Raw genomic sequence first — 19,605 nt, 5'->3', positions numbered from 1 at the left:
CAGCAGAAGGGAGGGGAGTAGAAGCCGGTCAGTGGCTCATGTGGGAAGAAGCAGTGAAGTGAAACCAGACAGAGAAGAAGGAGAAGGAGAACAGAGAAACTGTTCAAAGGCAGCGTCCCTCTGAATACCGATAACAGTGGCAACCCTCGCTGGGAAGCAAGTCTGAACGGTCCCCCTTGGTCGGATCCAGCAGGGCTCTGGTGCTCTTATCAGAAAGAAGAACAGCCACCAGGGCTTTTAAAATTTTATTTATGTTCATATTTATAGCCCACCCTTCCCACAGGCGGAGAAAGAGCTGCTGGAACTCTCAAGAGGGAAATGGAAGTTTTCGATCCGTATACTGAAAACTCATGAACTTTTAAACATTCTTAAAATAATTTTGTTGAAGAGGTTCCGGAACTCCATTCTGGCACATTCCCACAGGAAAAAAAAGCCCTGACAGACACAGAAGCTGAGTCTTATGGACCAGAAACTTTCTGTTACAGAGACAGGGGCTCTCCTACCAGGGACAAAAAAATCAACACTTAATAATAATAATAATAATAATAATAATATACTTTATTGTCATTGTACATAGTACAACGAAATTAAGGTGCAATCATTCGGTGATCTACAAGCATACTCATATACACTCACACAACCATACTCATATACACTCACACAACCATTAGGGTTCACATTGCAACTTAACCACCAATGTCAACAAAACCACCAAATTCCAATTCATACAGCATTTAAAGCAATAATAGCTCTCGAATAAAAACTGTTTTTTAATCTGTTTGTCCTTGTTTTGATTGTCCTATATCTTCTACCGAAGGCAGCAGTTCAAACAGGGAGTGTTCAGGGTGTGACAAATCCTGCAGAATGTTCTTTGCTTTTTTCAAGCATCGAGAACTATACAATTCCTCAATAACCAAAAGGGGGGGGGGAGGCGTTTGTTCAAGTCGTTGTTCTGCATCAGTAACAGGTTGTGTTAAGTGGCATTAATTCATCGCTGGGGGAAAGAAGGGTGAAGGAGGCAACCCATCTCGGTGGCCTGCCCTTACCACCATGTCGTTCTCCACTTCCTCGTACAACCGGGCCACCCTCTCCTCACGGCCCTCGCTGGTCATACTGGCCCGATGCAGCCGTTCAGCCCAACTGGCATAGTAGCTTTCCTCCAGGTCGCGATAGGCCAGCACCAACGTTCGGAGACCCTCGCCGGCGTATTCCTGGAAGCGAGAGCGGGACAGGAGGGGAAGCTCACGGGGGTGACACCACACCGGTGTCGGCAGATCACTATCGTTCATACGCCCCTCCGAGGTGCTCATCTCTCACTGCCCCTCAGGTCTGGAACTTTCTCCTAAAAGGCTTGTGAGAAACACCAATTCTCATTCTTTCTTCCAGTCCAGGTTCTGACAAGGCCCTTGGGACAGATGCCCTCACGGGTCCCCTTCCTAAACGGTCCCCCCTCCTCGGTATACACTCACTCTCGGCCTCTGGGCCCCATCGCTCCCCCGTGTGCAAAGGGAGAGGTCAGCGGTGGTTGGGGCACCTTCCCATCACTCTTGGGCCTGCTCCCTCGTAAGAACTATTGGATCAGACCAGTGAGGGTCCATCTAGAGCAGAACAACAGGGCATAGAGACCGAGGCCTTCCCCTCATAAGGACATCAGAAGAGCCCTGTTGGATCAGACCAGTGAGGGTCCATCTCATCCAGCATCCCGTCTCACACAGTGGCCTCAACCAGTTCCTCTGGAGGGCCAGCAACACGGCAGAGAGGCCGAGGCCTTCCCCTCATAAGGATATCAGAAGAGCCCTGCTGGATCAGACCAGTGAGGGTCCATCTAGTCCAGCATCCTGTCTCACACAGTGGCCTCAACCAGTTCATCTGGACGGCCAACAACAGGGCACAGAGGCCGAGGCCTTCCCCTCATAAGAACATCAGAAGAGCCCTGCTGGGTCAGACCAGTGAGGGTCCCTCTAGTCCAGCATCCTGTCTCACACACTGGCCTCAACCAGTTCCTCTGGAGGGCCAACAACAGGGCAGAGAGGCCAAGGCCTTCCCCTCATAAGAACATCAGAAGAGCCCTGCTGGATCAGACCAGTGAGGGTCCCTCTAGTCCAGCATCCTGTCTCACACACTGGCCTCAACCAGTTCCTCTGGAGGGCCAACAACAGGGCAGAGAGGCCGAGGCCTTCCCCTCATAAGAACATAAGAAGAGCCCTGCTGGGTCAGACCACTGAGGGTCCCTCTAGTCCAGCATCCCATCTCACACAGTGGCCTCAACCAGTTCCTCTGGAGGGCCAGCAACAGGGCAGAGAGGCCGAGGCCTTCCCCTCAGAAGAACATCAGAAGAGCCCTGCTGGGTCAGACCAGCGAGGGTCCCTCTAGTCCAGCATCCTGCCTCACACAGTGGCCTCAACTACTTCCTCTGGAGGGCCAACAACAGGGCAGAGAGGCTGAGGCCTTCCCCCATAAGGACATCAGAAGGGATGCTCTAGCCTGATCCTGCACTGAGCAGGGGGTTGGGCTAGATGGCCTTTATGGCCCCTTCCAAGTCTGTGATTCTATCATTCTATGACTCAGCGTGAGACAGCTTTACGTGGTTCAGAAAAATCTCCCACTGTTATGCAGACAAATGTTATACATTTCCCCACATCTTTCTATCAAATATTTTCCTGTTTCGGGCGGGCGGGGGGGGGGGGGATTTCAATTTGGGCTCCCCCCATGGGCTCCCTCTGCCCAGAGCCAACCCCTAAACTTCATGAAAACAAATCACATGACTTGCCCAGATCCAAGATGACCACGGGAATGTGGTCCCCCTTTTCTCACCCCCTGTCAGACCCCGCTTCCCCATCCCCTGCTTCCCCACCCTTGACTCACATTCAGATGGTCAGTGGTGACGTTGTACAGCTCCTGGTTGCCGGGGTGAAGCCGCTCGAGCAAGATGGTGTCGGCTCCCTTGCAGTACAGACGGATCTGCCCCTCGTGGTTCCGCACTTGGAGGGGGGGGAGGGAGGGAGAAGGAGAAAAGAGGAGAAACCGCTTTTGAGTTCAAATGGGAAGGGGGCAAGACTGTGTCGAGAGGGCGGGAAATCGAGGGTGGAGATAAGAGAGGAGGAGGAGGAGGACATCTATTAGCAGCTGTTTAGCCACGGCAGCTCTATAGAACCTCCACATTCAGAGGCAGTATACCTCTGAGAACGAGCCGCTGGAAGGAATCAACAGAGGACAGCCGATGCGTTCATGACCAGGTTGCAGGCTTCCCAGAAGCATCCATCCGGCCAGTGGTGGGAACGGGGTCCTGGATGACACAGGCCCTGGGCCAACCCAGGGCAAGCCTTAGGTTGTTTACCTTGTTTTTATGCAAGCAGATGTGTAAGCGGGGAAAGAGGAACTTGGGCATGTTCAGTCTGGAGAAGAGGAAGCTGAGGGGGGACAGGATGGCTCTCTTGAAGTATCTGAAGGGCTGTCCCTCTTAGAGGAGGGCAGGGAGCTGTGCCTGTTGGCCACAGAGGAGAGGACTCGCAAGAACGGGTTTAAATGAAGGGCAGGAAGGTACTGTATGAATCCTTGGAAAAACCTTTTGACAGAGTTGTGCGACAGTGGAATCAGCTGCCCTGGGGAGGTGGTGAGCTCCCCCTCCCTGGCCGTCTTGAAGCAGCGGCTGGACAAACAGCGGTCAGGGATGCTCTAGGCTGATCCTGCATTGAGCAGGGGGGTTGGACTAGATGGCCTGTAGGGCCCCTTCCCGCTCTGTGATTCTAGGACTCCTACTCCACATGTTTCTCTAATCCCCTCATGTCCTTCCCTGGGCATATTCACTTCCCACTGAATGTCAGGAAAACAGACATCCAGGTTGCAAGATATCATAGTCCCACCGTACACTGCATTGGTCAGGCCACACCTGGAGTACTGTGTGCAGTTCCGGAGGCCTCCCTTCCAAAAGGATGTGGGCAGAATGGAGCGGGTGCAGAGGAGACCGACGAGGACGATCGGGGGCCTGGAGACCAAGAAGCCCTGTGAGGAGAGGCCGAGGGACTCGGGAATGTTCAGTCTGGAGAGGAGGAGGCTGAGGGGGGACAGGATGGCTCTCTTGAAGTATCTGGAGGGCTGTCGCTGAGAGGAAGAGGGAAGGGAGCTGTTCCTGTCGGCAGCAGAGGAGAGGACTCACGAGAATATGTTGAAATGAAGGGCAGGAAGGTACCGGCTGGATCTTAGGGAAAACGTTTTGATGGTAAGAGTGGTGCAGCAGTGGAATGGGCTGCCTCGGGAGGTGGTGAGCAGGGCCGGGTCACTCACTAGGCGATTGCCTAGAGCAGGACGGCCCTTAGGGGCACCAAACTGCACCCAGCCCCGTACTCTGGAAGTTTCTTGATTATTTGTGTTTTTCATTCTTCCTAAAATGCATTTATTTTTGAAAATTGGTGGGTGCACAGGGCCCCCAGAAGGGATCCTCGCCTAGGGTGCAAAATAAGCTGGAGCCGGCCCTGGTGGTGAGCTCCCCCTCTCTAGCCATCTTTAACCAGCGGCTGGACAAACCCTTGTCAGGGATGCTCTAGGTGGATCCTGCATGCAGCAGGGGGTTGGACTAGATGGCTTCTGTGGCCCCTTCCAACTCTGTGATTCTATGATTCTACGTCTCTTTTGGTCACCCCAATTTGGAGGAGTGGGGGGAGAGAAAAAGCCATACTGTCCCTTCTCCAAGCCCCCCATTTATCAGCCCAGAAGATTTTATTCATGGGCGGATCCTCGGGTTGGTGACAGAGCGCATGCATTGAACGTCCAAAGGGGGAGGGAGTGTCCCAGGTTCATACAATGGTGCCTTAAGTTAAAAGATCCTCAGGAAGCTTCAGATACTCATAAGAGGCTGTGGCTCGGTGGTAGAGCACGCGGGCTCCATGAAGAAAAGGCCTCAGGCTTTGGGCTACAGCTAACCCCCCCCCCCCGCCCCCGGGACGCAGGCCTAGGATTACAGCATTTCCAGGTAAGAGGGTCAGGCGATAGGTGATGGGAAAAACCTCTCCCTGAAACTCTGGAGAGCGGCTGCCAGTCTGAGTAGACAAGACTGACCTTGATGGACCCAGGGTCCCATTCAGTATCAGCATCAGGTGTTCCCTCTAAGCTGAGTTAGTGTGAGCTAGCTCACAGTTTTTTAGCCTCTGGCTCACAGATTTTTGTCCCAGCTCAGGAATGATGGCAGCTCCGGAGCAAACTAACTGATGCAGGAGCCAAATCGCCCGCTCACAACTTTAATGCCAGGAGCTCACAAAGTAGAATTTTTGCTCACAAGACTCCACAGCTAAGTGGGAACATTGATCAGCATCCGGTGTTCAGAGCTGTCGCCAGACAAACTAGCCGGCTCTGAGTTAGATTCAGAAGGACCAAAGTTCTGGCTTGGTGTCGAGCAGCTTTCCCAAGCCGAGGCCAGCATCCCTGAGAGCCTTCCCCTCTCCCCCAACTCTCCTCCTTTCTCACCAATGACGGACATGCGCTTTCGGACGTTGTTGAAGTCCAGGATGGCCAGGAGCTGGTAGGTCACGGGCCGCCCCAGCTCCTGCACCGTGATCGTCTTGGGGGTGCGGGAGCGGAACACGAAACCGAAATTGCGGGCGGCGGTCACCAAGGCACCTTCGTCCGGAGACTGGGCTTTGTAATACAGTTCCCCTGTCAGGGTAGGAAGAGAAGGGAAGGAGAGAGGGGAGACAAAGGTTGGCCAGATGGAGAGGGAAATCAGGACCCACAGGTTTCAGGACTCTATTTCTGTGAAGTGTTTTGGTCCTGCGCCCCCCAGACAAAATGGTTCTCGGAACCGAAAGCATAAAAGAAACAAGAAAGCCACCCTGCGCCTGCTTCGGCGGGGAGGGCGGGGGATAAATCGAACAAACAAATAAATAATTTTTTAAAAAAATAAAGCACACCAAAATGATGGTTAAAAAAAAAAACAGATTAAAAAATTAATCACCAAAGCACAGATTTCGAACAGCAAAACAGTAAAAGCAGCAAGGAGAGGAAATATAAATACGCTGTCATGCAGCGTATGTACTTTTTGTCATGCAGCTTATGTACTTTTTGGTACATGATCCACAAGTTCAAATTTACTTGGGATGATGACCCACTTAAAAAAAAAAAAAAGAATAAGAAGAGTTGGTTTTATACCCTGCTCTTCACTACCTGGAGGAGTCTCAGAGCGGCTTACAATCTCCTTTCCCTCCCCCTCCCCACAACAGACACCCTGTGAGGTAGGTGGAGCTGAGAGAGCTCTGACAGAAACTGCTCTTTTTTCAAGAACAGCTCTTATCAGAACTGTGGCTTGCCCAAGGTCATCCAGCCAGGTGCAAGTGGAGGAGTGGGGAATCAAACCCGGTTCTCCCAGATTAGAGTCCGCGCACTTCACCACGACACCGAACTGGCACTTAACCACTACACCAAAACCTAAAACAATTTCAGATGGTTGTTCATAAAAGAGCCCTCAGGCCGAGAAGCTGGGCTTAGAAACAACAGCTTAAGAAAGGTGGAACGCTTTGGTCACCGGCCGTGGCTAGCCAGATCTCTCTAAGAAGTCCCTAGAAGAAGCAGAAGAACAGATTGGATTGATACCCCCTGCCCTTCACTCGGAGTCTCAGAGCAGCTTACAATCTCCTTCCCTTCCTCTCCCCACAACAGACACCCTGTGAGGTAGGTGGCGCTGAGAGAGCTGTCATGAGAACTGCCCTTGAGAGAACAGCTCTGAGAGAACTTGTGACTGACCCGAGGTCACCCAGATGGCTTCATGGGGAGGAGTGGGGAATTGAACCCGGTTCTCCCATATTAGAGTCCGCGCACTTAACCACTATACCAAACTGGCTCTCGCAAGTGAATAAAACTGCAGAAGCCTGGGATTCCCCTTCACAGCCTTCATGGCCCACTGGTAGGTTGGGACACAAAAGCTGGGAAACGCAACTGTGATGCATCTAGATTTGTCTCTTGCAAGAAAACATGTTTGAAGATGGGGGAGTCTTGCCAAGGGCCACCTGGTGAGTTTGTGGCGGAGGTGGGATTTGAACAGCAGCTCTCATGGGTCAAGCTCACTTGGGTTGTCTCTAAGTGAGGCCAGTTTTGTAAATGAAGATTTAGGAGCCTCTGACGGCCGCTCTGCCCTGACCTGGATATCCCAGGCCAAACTGATCTCATCAGACCATGGAAGCGAAGCAGGGTCGGCCCCGGTTAGTCCTTACGTGGGAGACCTCCAAGGAAGTCCAGGGTTGCTATGCAGAGGCAGGCAAGGGCAAACCACCTCTGAATGTCCCTCGCCTTGAAAACCCTGCAGGGTCACCAGAAGCCAGCTGAGACCTAGCGGGGCGGCACCTTCCGCCACCGCGATGATTTCACTACCGATTCAGGAATCCCACGGCAGGTTTAAACTGTCGGGCTGCGATCACACACACTCAAGAGAGCCAGTTTGGTGTAGTGGTTGAGTGCGCGGACTCTAATCTGGGAGAACCGGGTTTGATTCCCCACTCCTCCACTTGCACCTGGCTGGATGACCTTGGGCAAGCCGTAGTTCTGATAAGAGCTGTTCTTGAAAAGGAGCAGTTTCTGTCAAGAACTCTCTCAGCCCCACCTACCTCACAGGGGGTCTGTTGTGGGGAGGGGAAGGGAAGGGAGTTTGTGAGCCGCTCTGAGACACTTTTGGGTACTGAAGGGCAGGGTATAAATCCGATCTCTTCTTCTTCTCTTCTTCTAAATAATCCACTTTCAGTCCACTTTCCAACTGGATTTTGCCAGTTGACACAGGGCGATTCTGCATCTGGCATTCGCTCCACATTTTCTCAACTGGGAGGGGAAAGTGCAGCTCAAAAACCACCTTGAAATACCTCGGGGCAAAGTCACCCTGGAACGGCCATAAAATGGCCATAGATCTATGCAGAAGGTACAATAAAATCTGATGATCAAAGAAAGAAGAGAAGGAGGAGGAGGAGATGATTGGATTTATACCCCGCCCTTCACTCGGAGTCTCAGAGCAGCTTACAAACTCCTTCCCCTCCCCCTCCCCACAACAGACACCCTGCAGGGTAGGTGGGGCTGAGGGAGCTCTTTCGAGGTCTGCTCTTTCAAGGACAGCTCTGACAGAACTATGGCTGGCCCAAGGACATCCAGCAGCTGCAAGTGGAGGAGTGGGGAATCAAACCTGGCTCTCCCAGATTAGAGTCCGCCACTCTTCACCACTACACCAAACTGGCTCACGGAGCGAAGGCAGCATGGAGCCTGGAGGCTACCATTAGATCCGACGATCAGAGGAAGTGAAAGCAGCATGCGATGCAGAGGGGAAATTTCTGTTCCAACGTGGGTTTGGTAAAACAGCGGAGGGAAAAACCAATGCAGAATCAGCCACAGTAAAATCCAGTTGGAAAGCGCATCGAACGTAGCTCAAAAGCGGATTATTTCGTGTGTGTGTGTGTGTGACCGCAGCCCTGGTTCTCCGAACTCAACATGCAGGGCGTGAGATTCGGCCCCCAGCTGCAAAAGAGACCTTCTTTAGGACCCTGGTAGAGGTGAGATCTATACCCCCCTGGATCGCACCGAGCAGATGCCCTTCCCTCCCCCTCTGTCTCTGACCCCACGGCTTCCCCCACTTGCGGTTCCCGATCCCAACCTGGGTTCTTCTCCTCGGACATGACCGTGTGGCAGAGGGAGAGCAGGCGGAAGAACTCGTGGACGTGCGGGTCTCCCAGCTTGACTGCCTCCAAGAGACCAGTGTCCCAGAACATGAAGTTGGGGTCGGCCAGAGGGTTGAAAGAGAAATCGACGGGTTCCGTTTTCTAGGGGGGGGGGGAAAGGGTTATAAATCCAATTTTATTCAGGTCGTTTTCCCCGCACTGCACAAGTAGAACCACAGAATCTTAAGAGTTGGAACGGACCTCCAGTGTTACGTATTGGGACGGAACCATTCCAGGTCTGCCGTCCCAGAGACTGAGCTTGGAGCACAAGAACAATAGCCTACCAGGACTCTGAAAGTAACCAATCAAGTAGTAATGTTATGTAGATAGCCTATCACTGGGAGTGGGGCGTGTTTGGGTGTGGCAATTGCCTACTATTTAACAGAGCTGTGGCTCTGGGGTCTTGTCTTGTTCTTGCTGAAATCACAAATGAAGTTAGTTTACTTATTTATTTATTGAGCTGACCAGCAGACTCCAGCCTGCTCATCCATGGAACCAACTCTATAACATCCAAGGTCATCTAGTCCAACCCTCTGCACAGTGCAGGGAATTCACAAATACCCCACACACACCCCCAATGACCCCCTGCTCTATGCCCAGAAGAGGGCAAACAAAACAAGCAAAACACACACACACACAAAAACCAACTCCAACCCTCCAGGATCCCCAGCCAAATTGGCCTGGAGAAAACTGCCTCTGTTTGAAAACCTGCCAAGTAACCCGTGTAAGATGCACTTCCCTTCCCTGAGCTGTGAGCACGCCCACCGAAACTTTATCTAACCCAAAAGAAGGAAGGGGAAATGATAGTGAGGAAGGATTTCAGCCTCGGACAGTGATTTTCCCCAAGGTCACCCAGTGTGCTTCCTGAGGGGGTGGGGATCTGAATCGAAGTCTCTCCAACGACGGCATGTTACTTCCACATTCATTTTAAACATTTCTTTTTTGTCTGCAAATGGAGCCTTCCGAGACTGCTTTATCAAGGAAGAGAAATGCATCGGGAGAAAGGGGGACGATGACTTTTTTTCCCTAAAAAAAAATTCCACCCCTGAATTCCTTTTACCCCATGGGTGGGGAGGGGAATAAAGGTACCTGTAAGTTTTCCCCTGCAGGAGTAACAACATCTCAGAGGTGGCTTTTTCTAGTGAGAAAATGGCAGGGAATGAAAGGGTTAAAGCCCCCCCCCCCGATCCTCTTCCTTGATAAAGCAATCCTAAAAGCTGCATTTGCAAGAGGAGGAGGAGGAGGAGATTGAATTTATACTCCGCCCTTCACTACCCAAAGGAGTCTCAGAGCGGCTCACAAACTCCTTTCCCTTCCCCTCCCCACAACAGGCACCCTGTGAGGTAGGTGGGGCGGAGAGAGCTCTGACACAAACTGCTCTTTTTTCAAGAACAGCACTTATCAGAACTACAACTTCCCCAAGCTCATCCAGCCAGGTGCGAGTGGAGGCGTGGGGAATGGAAGAGGGGGGCAAGTGGAAGGGGGGGGAAGGCATTTAAAATAAATACAGAAGAAAAACTAATGGATAGTTGATCTCTTAGACCAATATTATAACCACCAAGTCACACTTCCTATCCAGATTTGTAAGATCTACTAGTTAGGCCTACTCGGGGCGCTCATCTACCAGGAGCAGGGCCTTTTTCAGAGTGGCTCCCAAGATGCAGAAAACTCTCTCCCCCAGGGAATCTGTATGCATTCTTTCCTAGTTAGCTTTTGTAGACTGGTTATATACATAACCAAACCTGGCAGCAGAATGTTGGCAACCAGGTGTGTACACATGGGGGGAAGGGGTGCAAGTCTTGCCACGGCAACTGCTGGGAGCTCTTGGGGGCAGAGTCTGGCAAGGGGGAGAGAATCACAAACACTGTGACATCACTTCCAGGTTATCGCTCAGAAGTGACATCACTGTGTCTGGGACTCTCTAGGAATTCTACCAATATCTCTGTGGTAAAGACCAATGAATTTGGGGGGAAGCCTAGAGTGTCGCAGACACAGTGACGTCACTTCTGGGTGATGACATAGGAAGTGATGTCGTGACATTTGTAACATTATCTCTCCATATTCCTCATGAGGTTTGACAGACGGAACACAAGCGAGGGGGGAAATGGGAGGCTGCCTCCTTTGGTTACCAATTAGCATGCCGGGGGGGGGGGGGGGAGCAAGGAGGTGAATGATTGGCATCTTCTCCCCTGCCCCCCCCCAAAAAAAGTTTGTAACTGCTGCCCTCTTCCATGAAGCCTATTGCTGCCCACCCAACCATCAAGACTCTGAAGTTCTTACCTCTCCAAGCTCTGCTTTGTACCCCAGAACATCCAAGACATCACCTATGGATGCAGAAAATGAAGATTGACAACATGTGATTGCGGGGGGGGGGATGCATTAGATTGGCCCAACATGTTATCAGACAGTGAGCCAAGACTAAGGAGTTAACGTATATTTTAAAAAGGGGATTAGACAGATCCCTTTAAAAGGAGATTAGACAGATGCAAGGCTAGTCTATCAGCAGCTACTACCCACGGTGACTAAAGGGAACCTCCACATCCAGACGCAGTCAGCCTCTGAATCCTGGTGCCAGGAGGCAACATCAGAGAAGGGCCTTGGCTTCTCTGCCCTGTTGTTGGCCCTCCAGAGGAAGTGGTTGAGGCCACTGAATGAGGCAGGATGCTGGACTAGATGGACCCTCACTGGTCTGATCCAGCAGGGCTCTTCTGATGTTCTTATGAGGGGAATACCTCGGCCTCTATGCCCTGTCGTTGGCCCTTCCAGAGGAACTGATTGAGGCCCCTGTGTGAGGCAGGATGCTGGACTAGATCAGATCCCACTGGCTTGATCTGGCAGGTCTTTTCTGATGTTCTTATGAGAGGAAGGCCTTGGCCTCCATGCCCTGTTGTTGGCCCTCCGGAGGAACTGGTTGAGGCCACTGTGTAAGACAGGATGCTGGACTAGATGGACTGCGTGTCGGGTCCAGCAGGGCTCTTCTGATGTTCCTTATGAACATTATTAATGCTAGTTCAAACTAATTCACACACATTACCTTGCAGTGCTCCTGACAACACCCCTGTAGGGTAGGTCACTATGAGGCAAAGGCTGAGAGTGAGCGGCTTGCCTCCCTCTAAAAGCTAACTTCTCCTCTGTTCCCTTTTATATAATCACAACAACCTACACAGAGAGAGGGTGACTACCCTGAGGCTACACTGAGAGAGGGTGTATGGCCTTTATAACTCCATCTTTGTTACAGGCTAGCCCGATCCCGTCAGATCTCAGAAGCTAAGCAGGGTCGGCCCTGGCTAGTATTTGGAAGGGCCGCCTCCAAGGAATACCAGGGCTGCGATACAAAGGCAGCCAATGGCAAACCACCTCTGAAAAGTCTCTTGCTTTAAAAACAAGTCTAGCTCGCCACCTAGTGGTACAAATTGCTAAAAGAACTTGAACTTCTGGCTGCCAATCTTAGGATTTCCTGGCTGTTCTACACACAATGCCAAGCGATAATTACTATGTTACAGGTGCTTGAATTCTGTGAGGGCATGGCTGTCAGGTCACTCCCAAGAAAATATTCTCTCTCACACTTGTTAACCACTGTTATCTGCAAAGCCTGATTTCTTTCACCACCAGACGCCAGGTGTGAGATGACCTGGTTTATCCTAGCACTGATTAATGATTTCTTGACTGGTAGCCAGAAATTAGGGTATAAGATGCTTAGTTTTAGCTATGCATCTCGTCTTGAGGTCTGGCTAAGTTTCACTGTGCACGTGTGCGTTCGAGACCCAGCTGATGGGCGTTCAGCCTGCTATTTCTGTAAGCCTGAACACTGCATATTAAAGCCTCCTTATAAGCAAACTTGGCTCTTGCAAATCGTTTCCTAGGGATTTCTGAAAAACCAGAGCTCCTGGCCAGAGCCTGAAACAGAGGGTGACTGGCCCCAGATCACCCAAGAAGCTGCATGGCTGACGGAGGATTTGAACTCCGTGGCCTACCTCACGGGGTTGTTGTGATTATAAAATGGAAGACAGGAGAAACATGTACGCAACCCATTTCAGCCACATCTTGGGGAGGGGGCAGAACCCATGCTCTGCAGGCCAAAAAAAGGGTCCCAGGTCCAATCCCTGGAATCTCCAGCTAAAAGAGTCTCTAGCAGACAGTAGCAGACAAGATGGAACAGCAGTCTAGGACAACAGAAGGCAGCTTTGTATGGAGAGGAGCTGTGGCTCAGCGGCAGAGCCTCTGCTTTGCATACGAAAGGTCCCAAGTTCAATCCCCAGCATCTTGATTTCTAAAAGGATCTCAAGACCTTTCTCCGCTTGAGCGGCTGCCAGCCAGAGCAGGCGACACTCAGCCAGATGGACCAATGTCCTGATTCGTATCTAATCGGCACTCCCGTTCAGGCACTGCTCTGCCACACCGGACCTTGGGCAAACAAAGATGCTTTGGCAGAGGCCACTTAGGTCCCCTGGCTTACCGTAGCTCCGCTTGTTCACCGAGCACTTGCTGAAGACCATGATGTTCTGGGTGAGGGTCCCCGTCTTGTCCGAGAAGATGTACTCCACCTGCCCCAGCTCCTCGTTCAGGGTGGTGGTCCGTGCCTCGGCCGGCGTGCAGCGCTTCGCACAGTACATCTTCTTGTCCCAGTTGATGAAGTAGCTGTGCCCGAGACGGATCACCTCCACACTGAACGCAAAAGGGGGGAGAGGTCAGAAGGTCCACCAGAGCCCCAGGGGCTTTGGCGTTCTCCCCCCCCCCAAAAAAAGTCACAGGTGGCATCCAGGAGAGCGTAAAGGCTGCCCTGCCGGATCAGGCCCTAAGAACCTGCCAACCACAAGCTGGGCATGAAACTGCCAGTCTTTCTGCGGTACATCTCAGGGCTAGGTCCTCAGAGGTACCTTCCCTTGGTCTGTGGCAGCCGCACTGAGTGGTCATGGCTGATAAAAACGCCGACATGGATAAGATGTCCACAAGATTGCTGCCTTTCCCTCCAGATAACCAGGGACAAAAACCAACCCCCATATTCCCAAACAGCTAATGGATGCCAATCCATGCTCCCTTCACAACCACGTTCCACATCCCCCGTGCACAGAAATATGGTTCAAACATTATGAATGCCAACCTAACAGGGTGGCGAAAGGGTTAACTGATTTGCATTATGAGATCTTAAGGAAGAGGAGCACACTGGTACCTGGCTTCCATGGACACATCTTGGCATGCACTTTTTTTTGGGGGGGGGCATGCTACTACCCTGCAACTCAATGAACCCCCCAACTATTCCTTCCAAAGACAGATTATAAGACAGGCATAGCAGCTAGCCTGCTTCTGCTTTCTTCTTCAGCATTGACTTCTAATTCCTGCTCTTCCCAAGGCCTGCCCAAGAGTGCCCTGCTGGATGAGACCACTGGTAACCAGCTCTTCCAGTCGGCCAACAACAGGGCAGAGAGGACATGGCCTTCTCCTGATAAGAATACAAGAAAAGCCCTGCTGGATCAGGAGGGTCCCTCTAGTCCAGCCTCCTGCCTCACACAGTGGCCTCAACCAGTTCCTCTGGAGGGCCAACAACAGGGCAGAGAGGCCGAGGCCTTCCCCTCATAAGAACATCAGAAGAGCCCTGCTGGATCAGACCAGTGAGGGTCCCTCTAGACCAGCCTCCTGCCTCACACAGTGGCCTCAACCAGTTCCTCTGGAGGGCCAACAACAGGGCAGAGAGGCCGAGGCCTTCCCTCATAAGAACATCAGAAGAGCCCTGATGGGTCAGACCAGTGAGGGACCATCTAGTCCAGCCTCCTGCCTCACACAGTGGCCTCAACCAGTTCCTCTGGAGGGCCAACAACAGGGCAGAGAGGCCGAGGCCTTCCCTCATAAGGACATCAGAAGAGCCCTGCTGGGTCAGACCAACAGCCCATCTACTCCAGCTTCCTGTCTCACACAGTGGCCTCACCCAGTTCCAACAACATGTCACAGAGGCCGAGGCCTCTCCTGATGTTGCCTCCTGGCTCTGGGATTCAGAGGATTAGGGTCTCTGAATGTGGAGTTTCCCCTCAGTCACTGTGGCTAGTAGCCGCTGATAGACTTATCCTCCATTAATCCAGCTACTCCCCCTTTAAAGCTGTTTATTCCTGTGGCCATCACTACATCCTCTGGCAGCGAATCCCACATTTTAATCACTCGCCATGTAAAGAAGTATTTCCTTTTGTCCATCCTGAAGCTCTAGCATTTTGGGAGAAGGGGAAAAAGTTCTCTTTGTCAAAACCCAGGCGTCCCGGCCTGCTTCTAGCCTAGACCCTCCCAGAACCCAGGACTAATTCTTTGCTTGCCGCAACCCATGCAGTTTGCCTCACATTACAGCTCCCCGAAGCAGAATGTTATTATAAATCCAGGCAGCTGGTCCATTGGGGGTGGGGGGAACCCTCAGAACGACAGCACAATATCTTTATTAGGCACTATTACAACTATTAAGCATAATTATGCATTAGGACCAACTGGCAGTCCCAAAGCAGCAAAGAGCCAATGCACTTTCTAAACTCAGCTTGGCTACAGTAAGGCAGTTTGCTTTTCTTCCGCTCTCTGCCTTACAAGGAGCTCTAGATCCATGCTGGAGAGAGATCCAAATTACCGCTGGCTTCTCTAGTTCCAGAGGGATGGATGCAACTCTGTCTTCGCTTCGTCATCGCAGAATTGGTTGCCCTCCCCAAGAGTCTCCTGACTTTAACGGGCCAAGGGTCTGATTTGGTAGAAGGCAAGTTCACGAGGGTTAAACCCTTATTCAAGCTGCATCCTGTCCTCCATCACCCCGGCATTTTCTATCCGGCTAAGTTCTGGTATCAGAAGTGAGGCTGTGGCTGGCCCGTAGCTAGCTCTGCCCCCTTCCTTCAAGGGCCCCCTCTTCTTAACCCCCCACCCCCCGCTTCTTCCCCAAAGCATTTAAAGGGATCCTTTAAATGCTTTTGAGAAGACGCAGGGGGGGGGGTACACGCCCCTCTCCCTCCCTCCCTCCCTCCCTCCCTCCCTCAAGATTTAAAGGGCCCTCCAGCTGCGGTGGCTCAAGTGGTTAAGACGCTGAACTGCAGACTGTGGAAGGTCAGTAGTTCAGCAGTTCGAGACCCGAGTGTGCCGCATGATGGAGTGAGCTCCCGTCTCTAGTTCCAGCTCCTGCCAACCTAGCAGTTGGAAAGCAAGAAATTGCAAGTAGATAAATAGGTACCACTTTGGTGGGAAGGTAACAGCGTTCCGTGCGCCTTGGTGTTTAGTCATGCTGGCCACATGACCACAGAAACGTCTTCGGACAGCGCTGGCTCTTCGGCTTTGAAACGGAGATGAGCGCCGCAACCCTAGAGTCAGACTCGACTGGCTTTCGAGCAAGGGAACCTTTACCTTTACAAGCTGATTGGTGGGCTGCATGCTCTCTGCTGATCAGCTGAAGGGCCCTTTAAAACTTGCAGGAGTGGAGGGAGAGGGGCACGTGCCAACCCTCTTTTCATTATGGCAAATAGTGGCAGCCTCACCAGAAAGTTTTTTGCCCCACAAGCCACAAAATCCTGGCTACGGGCCTGGGCTGTGGGAGAGGCTATGGGGAGGGACCAGTTCCCCACACCTCTGTCTCTACAAACTGAAACGTCATTCCCTCTGCTTGATATACGAATGGGTCAGACCACAGTCGGAGCAGGTGGGTCTGCTACCCTCCCACTTCTCAGCTGGGAAGCCGTGAAGCTGCCCGGTGCAGAGTCCGACCGCTGGCCTGCCAAGCTCGGAGCCCTCTCTCCCAAAGGGACCCGGGATCCTGTCGGCCTCTGATGAGAAACGCCAAAGGATTTTCTACGTGCCGGGCGGGTTCTCTCCCCATGACCTGTCCTCGTTTGCCGTATGGTTTAAAGAGATCTTGAACACGCTCCTTTGCTTTGTGAAACTAACAGGCTGAGACAGTCTGCGGGGATTTTAGAGAAGAAAAACTAGGCCGCATGAGCAGAAGAAGTGGATTTTGGTCCATGGAGCCTTTCCCATCCGTTTATTTAAAATATGTTTGTGCCACTTTTTCACAGACCGGCTTCGCAAGCCACAATTACTCAGATTCCCTGTTTAGCCCAAGGCCTCAGAGACTGATCTGCTATGAGGGAGAGGGAGGGAGGAATCAACTGGCTTTGCTCCTCCGCTGCATGTGAGGGAGGAGAGAGAACGTCAGAAGACCCCTGCTGGATCAGACCCACTGAGGGTCCATCTAGTCCAGCATCCTGTCTCACACAGTGGCTTCAACCAGTTCCTCTGGAAGGGCCAATAACAGGGCACAGAGGCTGAGGCCTTCCCCTCATGTGAGAAGAGCCCTGCTGGGTCAGACCAGTGAGGGTCCATCTAGTCCAGCATCCCGTCTCACACAGTGGCTTCAACCAGTTCCTCTGGAAGGGCCAATAACAGGGCACAGAGGCTGAGGCCTTCCCCTCATGTGAGAAGAGCCCTGCTGGGTCAGACCAGTGAGGGTCCATCTAGTCCAGCATCCTGTCTCACACAGTGGCCTCAACCAGCTCCTTTGGAGGGCCAACAAAAGGGCACAGAGGCAGAGGCCTTCCCCTGATAAGGACATCAGAAGAGCCCTGCTGGATCAGACCAGTGAGGGTCCATCTAGTCCAGCATTCCTGTCTCACACGGTGGCCTCAACCAGTTCCTCTGGAGGGCCAACAACAGGGCATAGAGGCCGAGGCCTTCCCCTCATATGAACATCAGAAAAGCCCTGCTGGGTCAGACCAGTGAGGGTCCATCTTAGTCCAGCATCCAGTCTCACACAGTGACCAACCAGTTCCTCTGGAAGGGCCAATAACAGGGCACAGAGGCTGAGGCCTTCCCCTCATGTCAGAAGAGCCCTGCTGGGTCAGACCAATGAGGGTCCACCTAGTCCAGGATCCTCTCTCCCACAGTGGCCTCAACCAGTTCCTCTGGAGGGCCAACAACAGGGTATGGAGGCCAAGACCTTCTCATGAGGTTGCCTCCCAGCACTAGGATTCAGAGGTTGACTATCTCTGAACATGGAGGTTCCCCTCCTTCGCCATGACTAGCAGCCACTGACCTATACTCCATGAACTGGCCTAATCCCTTTTAGAGCCATCAATGCCTGTGGCCATCCCTACCTCCTCTGGTAGCAAATTCCACACTGTAATCATTTATTGAGAGGGAATGAGGTGACTCGCCTCGACCAGATGTTATAGCTGGAAGTCCTGCCCCCTTCCCACCCTATACCCGGGGGGGGGGGGCAAAGTTGGAGGTCTGAAGCAGGAGGAGACATGCTCTTACCTGGGGGCTAAGAGTGAGAGAGAAATTCATGCTGGGGAAGCCAAAAGAAAAAAGAGAAATTATACAAAGAAAAGGGCAGACAGGGGGAGGAGGGAGGCAGGCAAAACAAGGCAAAGGGAGAAACCAAAAACGATGGGGGGGGGAGGAACAGGCTACGGGGCTGAGAGGGACATTTTCTAGAGGGGACAGCACAGCGGGGGATCTTGGGAAAGGGCTAGAAAAGGATTTCCGTGGTTTCCGAGAAGAGACGACACAACACAGAACCATGCACAGGCACCCCACCCAAAAGAAATCCACTCCTGCAAGGACCACAGCCTCCTATTAATTCCCACCGGGAAGGCAATTCAGCAAGTGAGTATTGCAGATCTAAATGGTCACTGTATTTGAAACTAAGGACTCAGGCCCAACACTGGCAAAGTACAGCAATTAATTAGCTGGGAAGCCCCAGCCCAAACCTTGCCTGCAGTGGCTACTGGAACCTTATGGCTAAGAGCCTTCATTGTGAGTCAGGAAGCCCCAGCCCGGTTCCAATCTCACCTCTGCCCCAGACATAGCAGATACCCTTGGCAAGCCATTCAAGTTCTGCTCCTGTGTCTGCAACGTGGGGGGATACTAAAACTGGCCCACTTCACAAGGCCACTGTGAAGATGACCAAGATAATGCAGGTGAAGCACTTGGAATACTCCAAGGCACAAGACCGGTGCTAAAGACGGTTATTACATGGTGCCACCCCCATCTCCTCAGGTTAGAAAATGATTTCACCAGTTTCCAAGAAGAGACAACACAGCATGGAGATGTCCACAGGCATCCCACCCAAAAGAAATCCTCTCCTGCAAACACCGCAGCCCTCCAACTGTTTCCCCGGAAAAATGTGTTCAGCAAATGGGTACTTCAGGGCCAAATGCTCGCCATATTTACAACCAGAGGCTCAGGGGCCTCATACTGGCATGGTGCAGCAGCTACTGAAGCGGGAAGCCCCAATGGAAATCTTGCCTGTGCTGGTTACTGGACCACAATGGCTTAAAATTTATTTATTTATTTATTACACTGCATTTATTAATCGCCTAATCCCCCACAATTGTGGGGCTCTAGGCGATGTACTGATTTTAAAACTGTAAAAACATAAAACCATATCCAGCATATTATACAATAATTAGAAGCATATGGCGAAAATTGTTGCAGTTCCCTCCCATATCTGGTCCGTGAGTGCTTCGGAAACACGGAGAGGGAGTAAACCCCACAAGGAAAAGGGACCTAGGTAGGGTGCCGCCCATAATGTCAACCGTCGCTGTCCTCGACCAAACGCCTGGCGGAACATCTCCGCCTCACAGGCCCTGCGGAATTGCATAAGATCCCGCAGGGCCCTGACGGTATTTGGCAGAGTTCCAACAGGTCGGGGCCGGGCGATTGTGAGGCCGAAAGCACCCCACCCTCCCCCCGTTCCAATCTCACCCCTGCCCCAGGCACATTAGGTGGCCGTAGACCAGCAATTTGGGCTCCGCCGTTGCATCTGCAATAATAAAACTGGCCTGCCTTGCAAACTTGCTGTGAAGATGACGGAGGTAATGTAGGCAAAGCACTTGGAATGTTCCAAAGCACTAGACTGGGGCTAAATAATGGCATTACATCGTGCCGCCCCCATCTTCCTGCACGGAGAAGGGAC

General features: G+C 52.1%; 1 protein-coding gene across 1 annotated transcript in view; it reads right to left on the bottom strand.

Moving 5' to 3' along the window:
- ATP8B2 (ATPase, aminophospholipid transporter, class I, type 8B, member 2) overlaps positions 1-19,605 on the bottom strand; it is a 68,007-nt gene that overhangs the window by 25,003 nt on the left and 23,399 nt on the right. Inside the window, exons 12-17 of the mRNA XM_015419158.1 lie at positions 13,138-13,346; positions 10,962-11,005; positions 8,618-8,783; positions 5,461-5,649; positions 2,866-2,981; positions 1,047-1,211 (exon numbers count right to left, since the gene is read on the bottom strand). Coding sequence (XP_015274644.1) covers positions 1,047-1,211; positions 2,866-2,981; positions 5,461-5,649; positions 8,618-8,783; positions 10,962-11,005; positions 13,138-13,346 — 889 coding nt within the window. The remainder of the gene's footprint in view (positions 1-1,046; positions 1,212-2,865; positions 2,982-5,460; positions 5,650-8,617; positions 8,784-10,961; positions 11,006-13,137; positions 13,347-19,605) is intronic.

This window comes from Gekko japonicus, unplaced genomic scaffold (assembly GCF_001447785.1).
Source record: "Gekko japonicus isolate JY-2015 unplaced genomic scaffold, Gekko_japonicus_V1.1 scaffold25, whole genome shotgun sequence".
NCBI classification, from domain to species: Eukaryota; Metazoa; Chordata; class Lepidosauria; order Squamata; family Gekkonidae; genus Gekko; species Gekko japonicus.
Note: the sequence above shows the minus strand (reverse complement) of the source record. Positions and strands in the feature narration are given on the sequence as shown.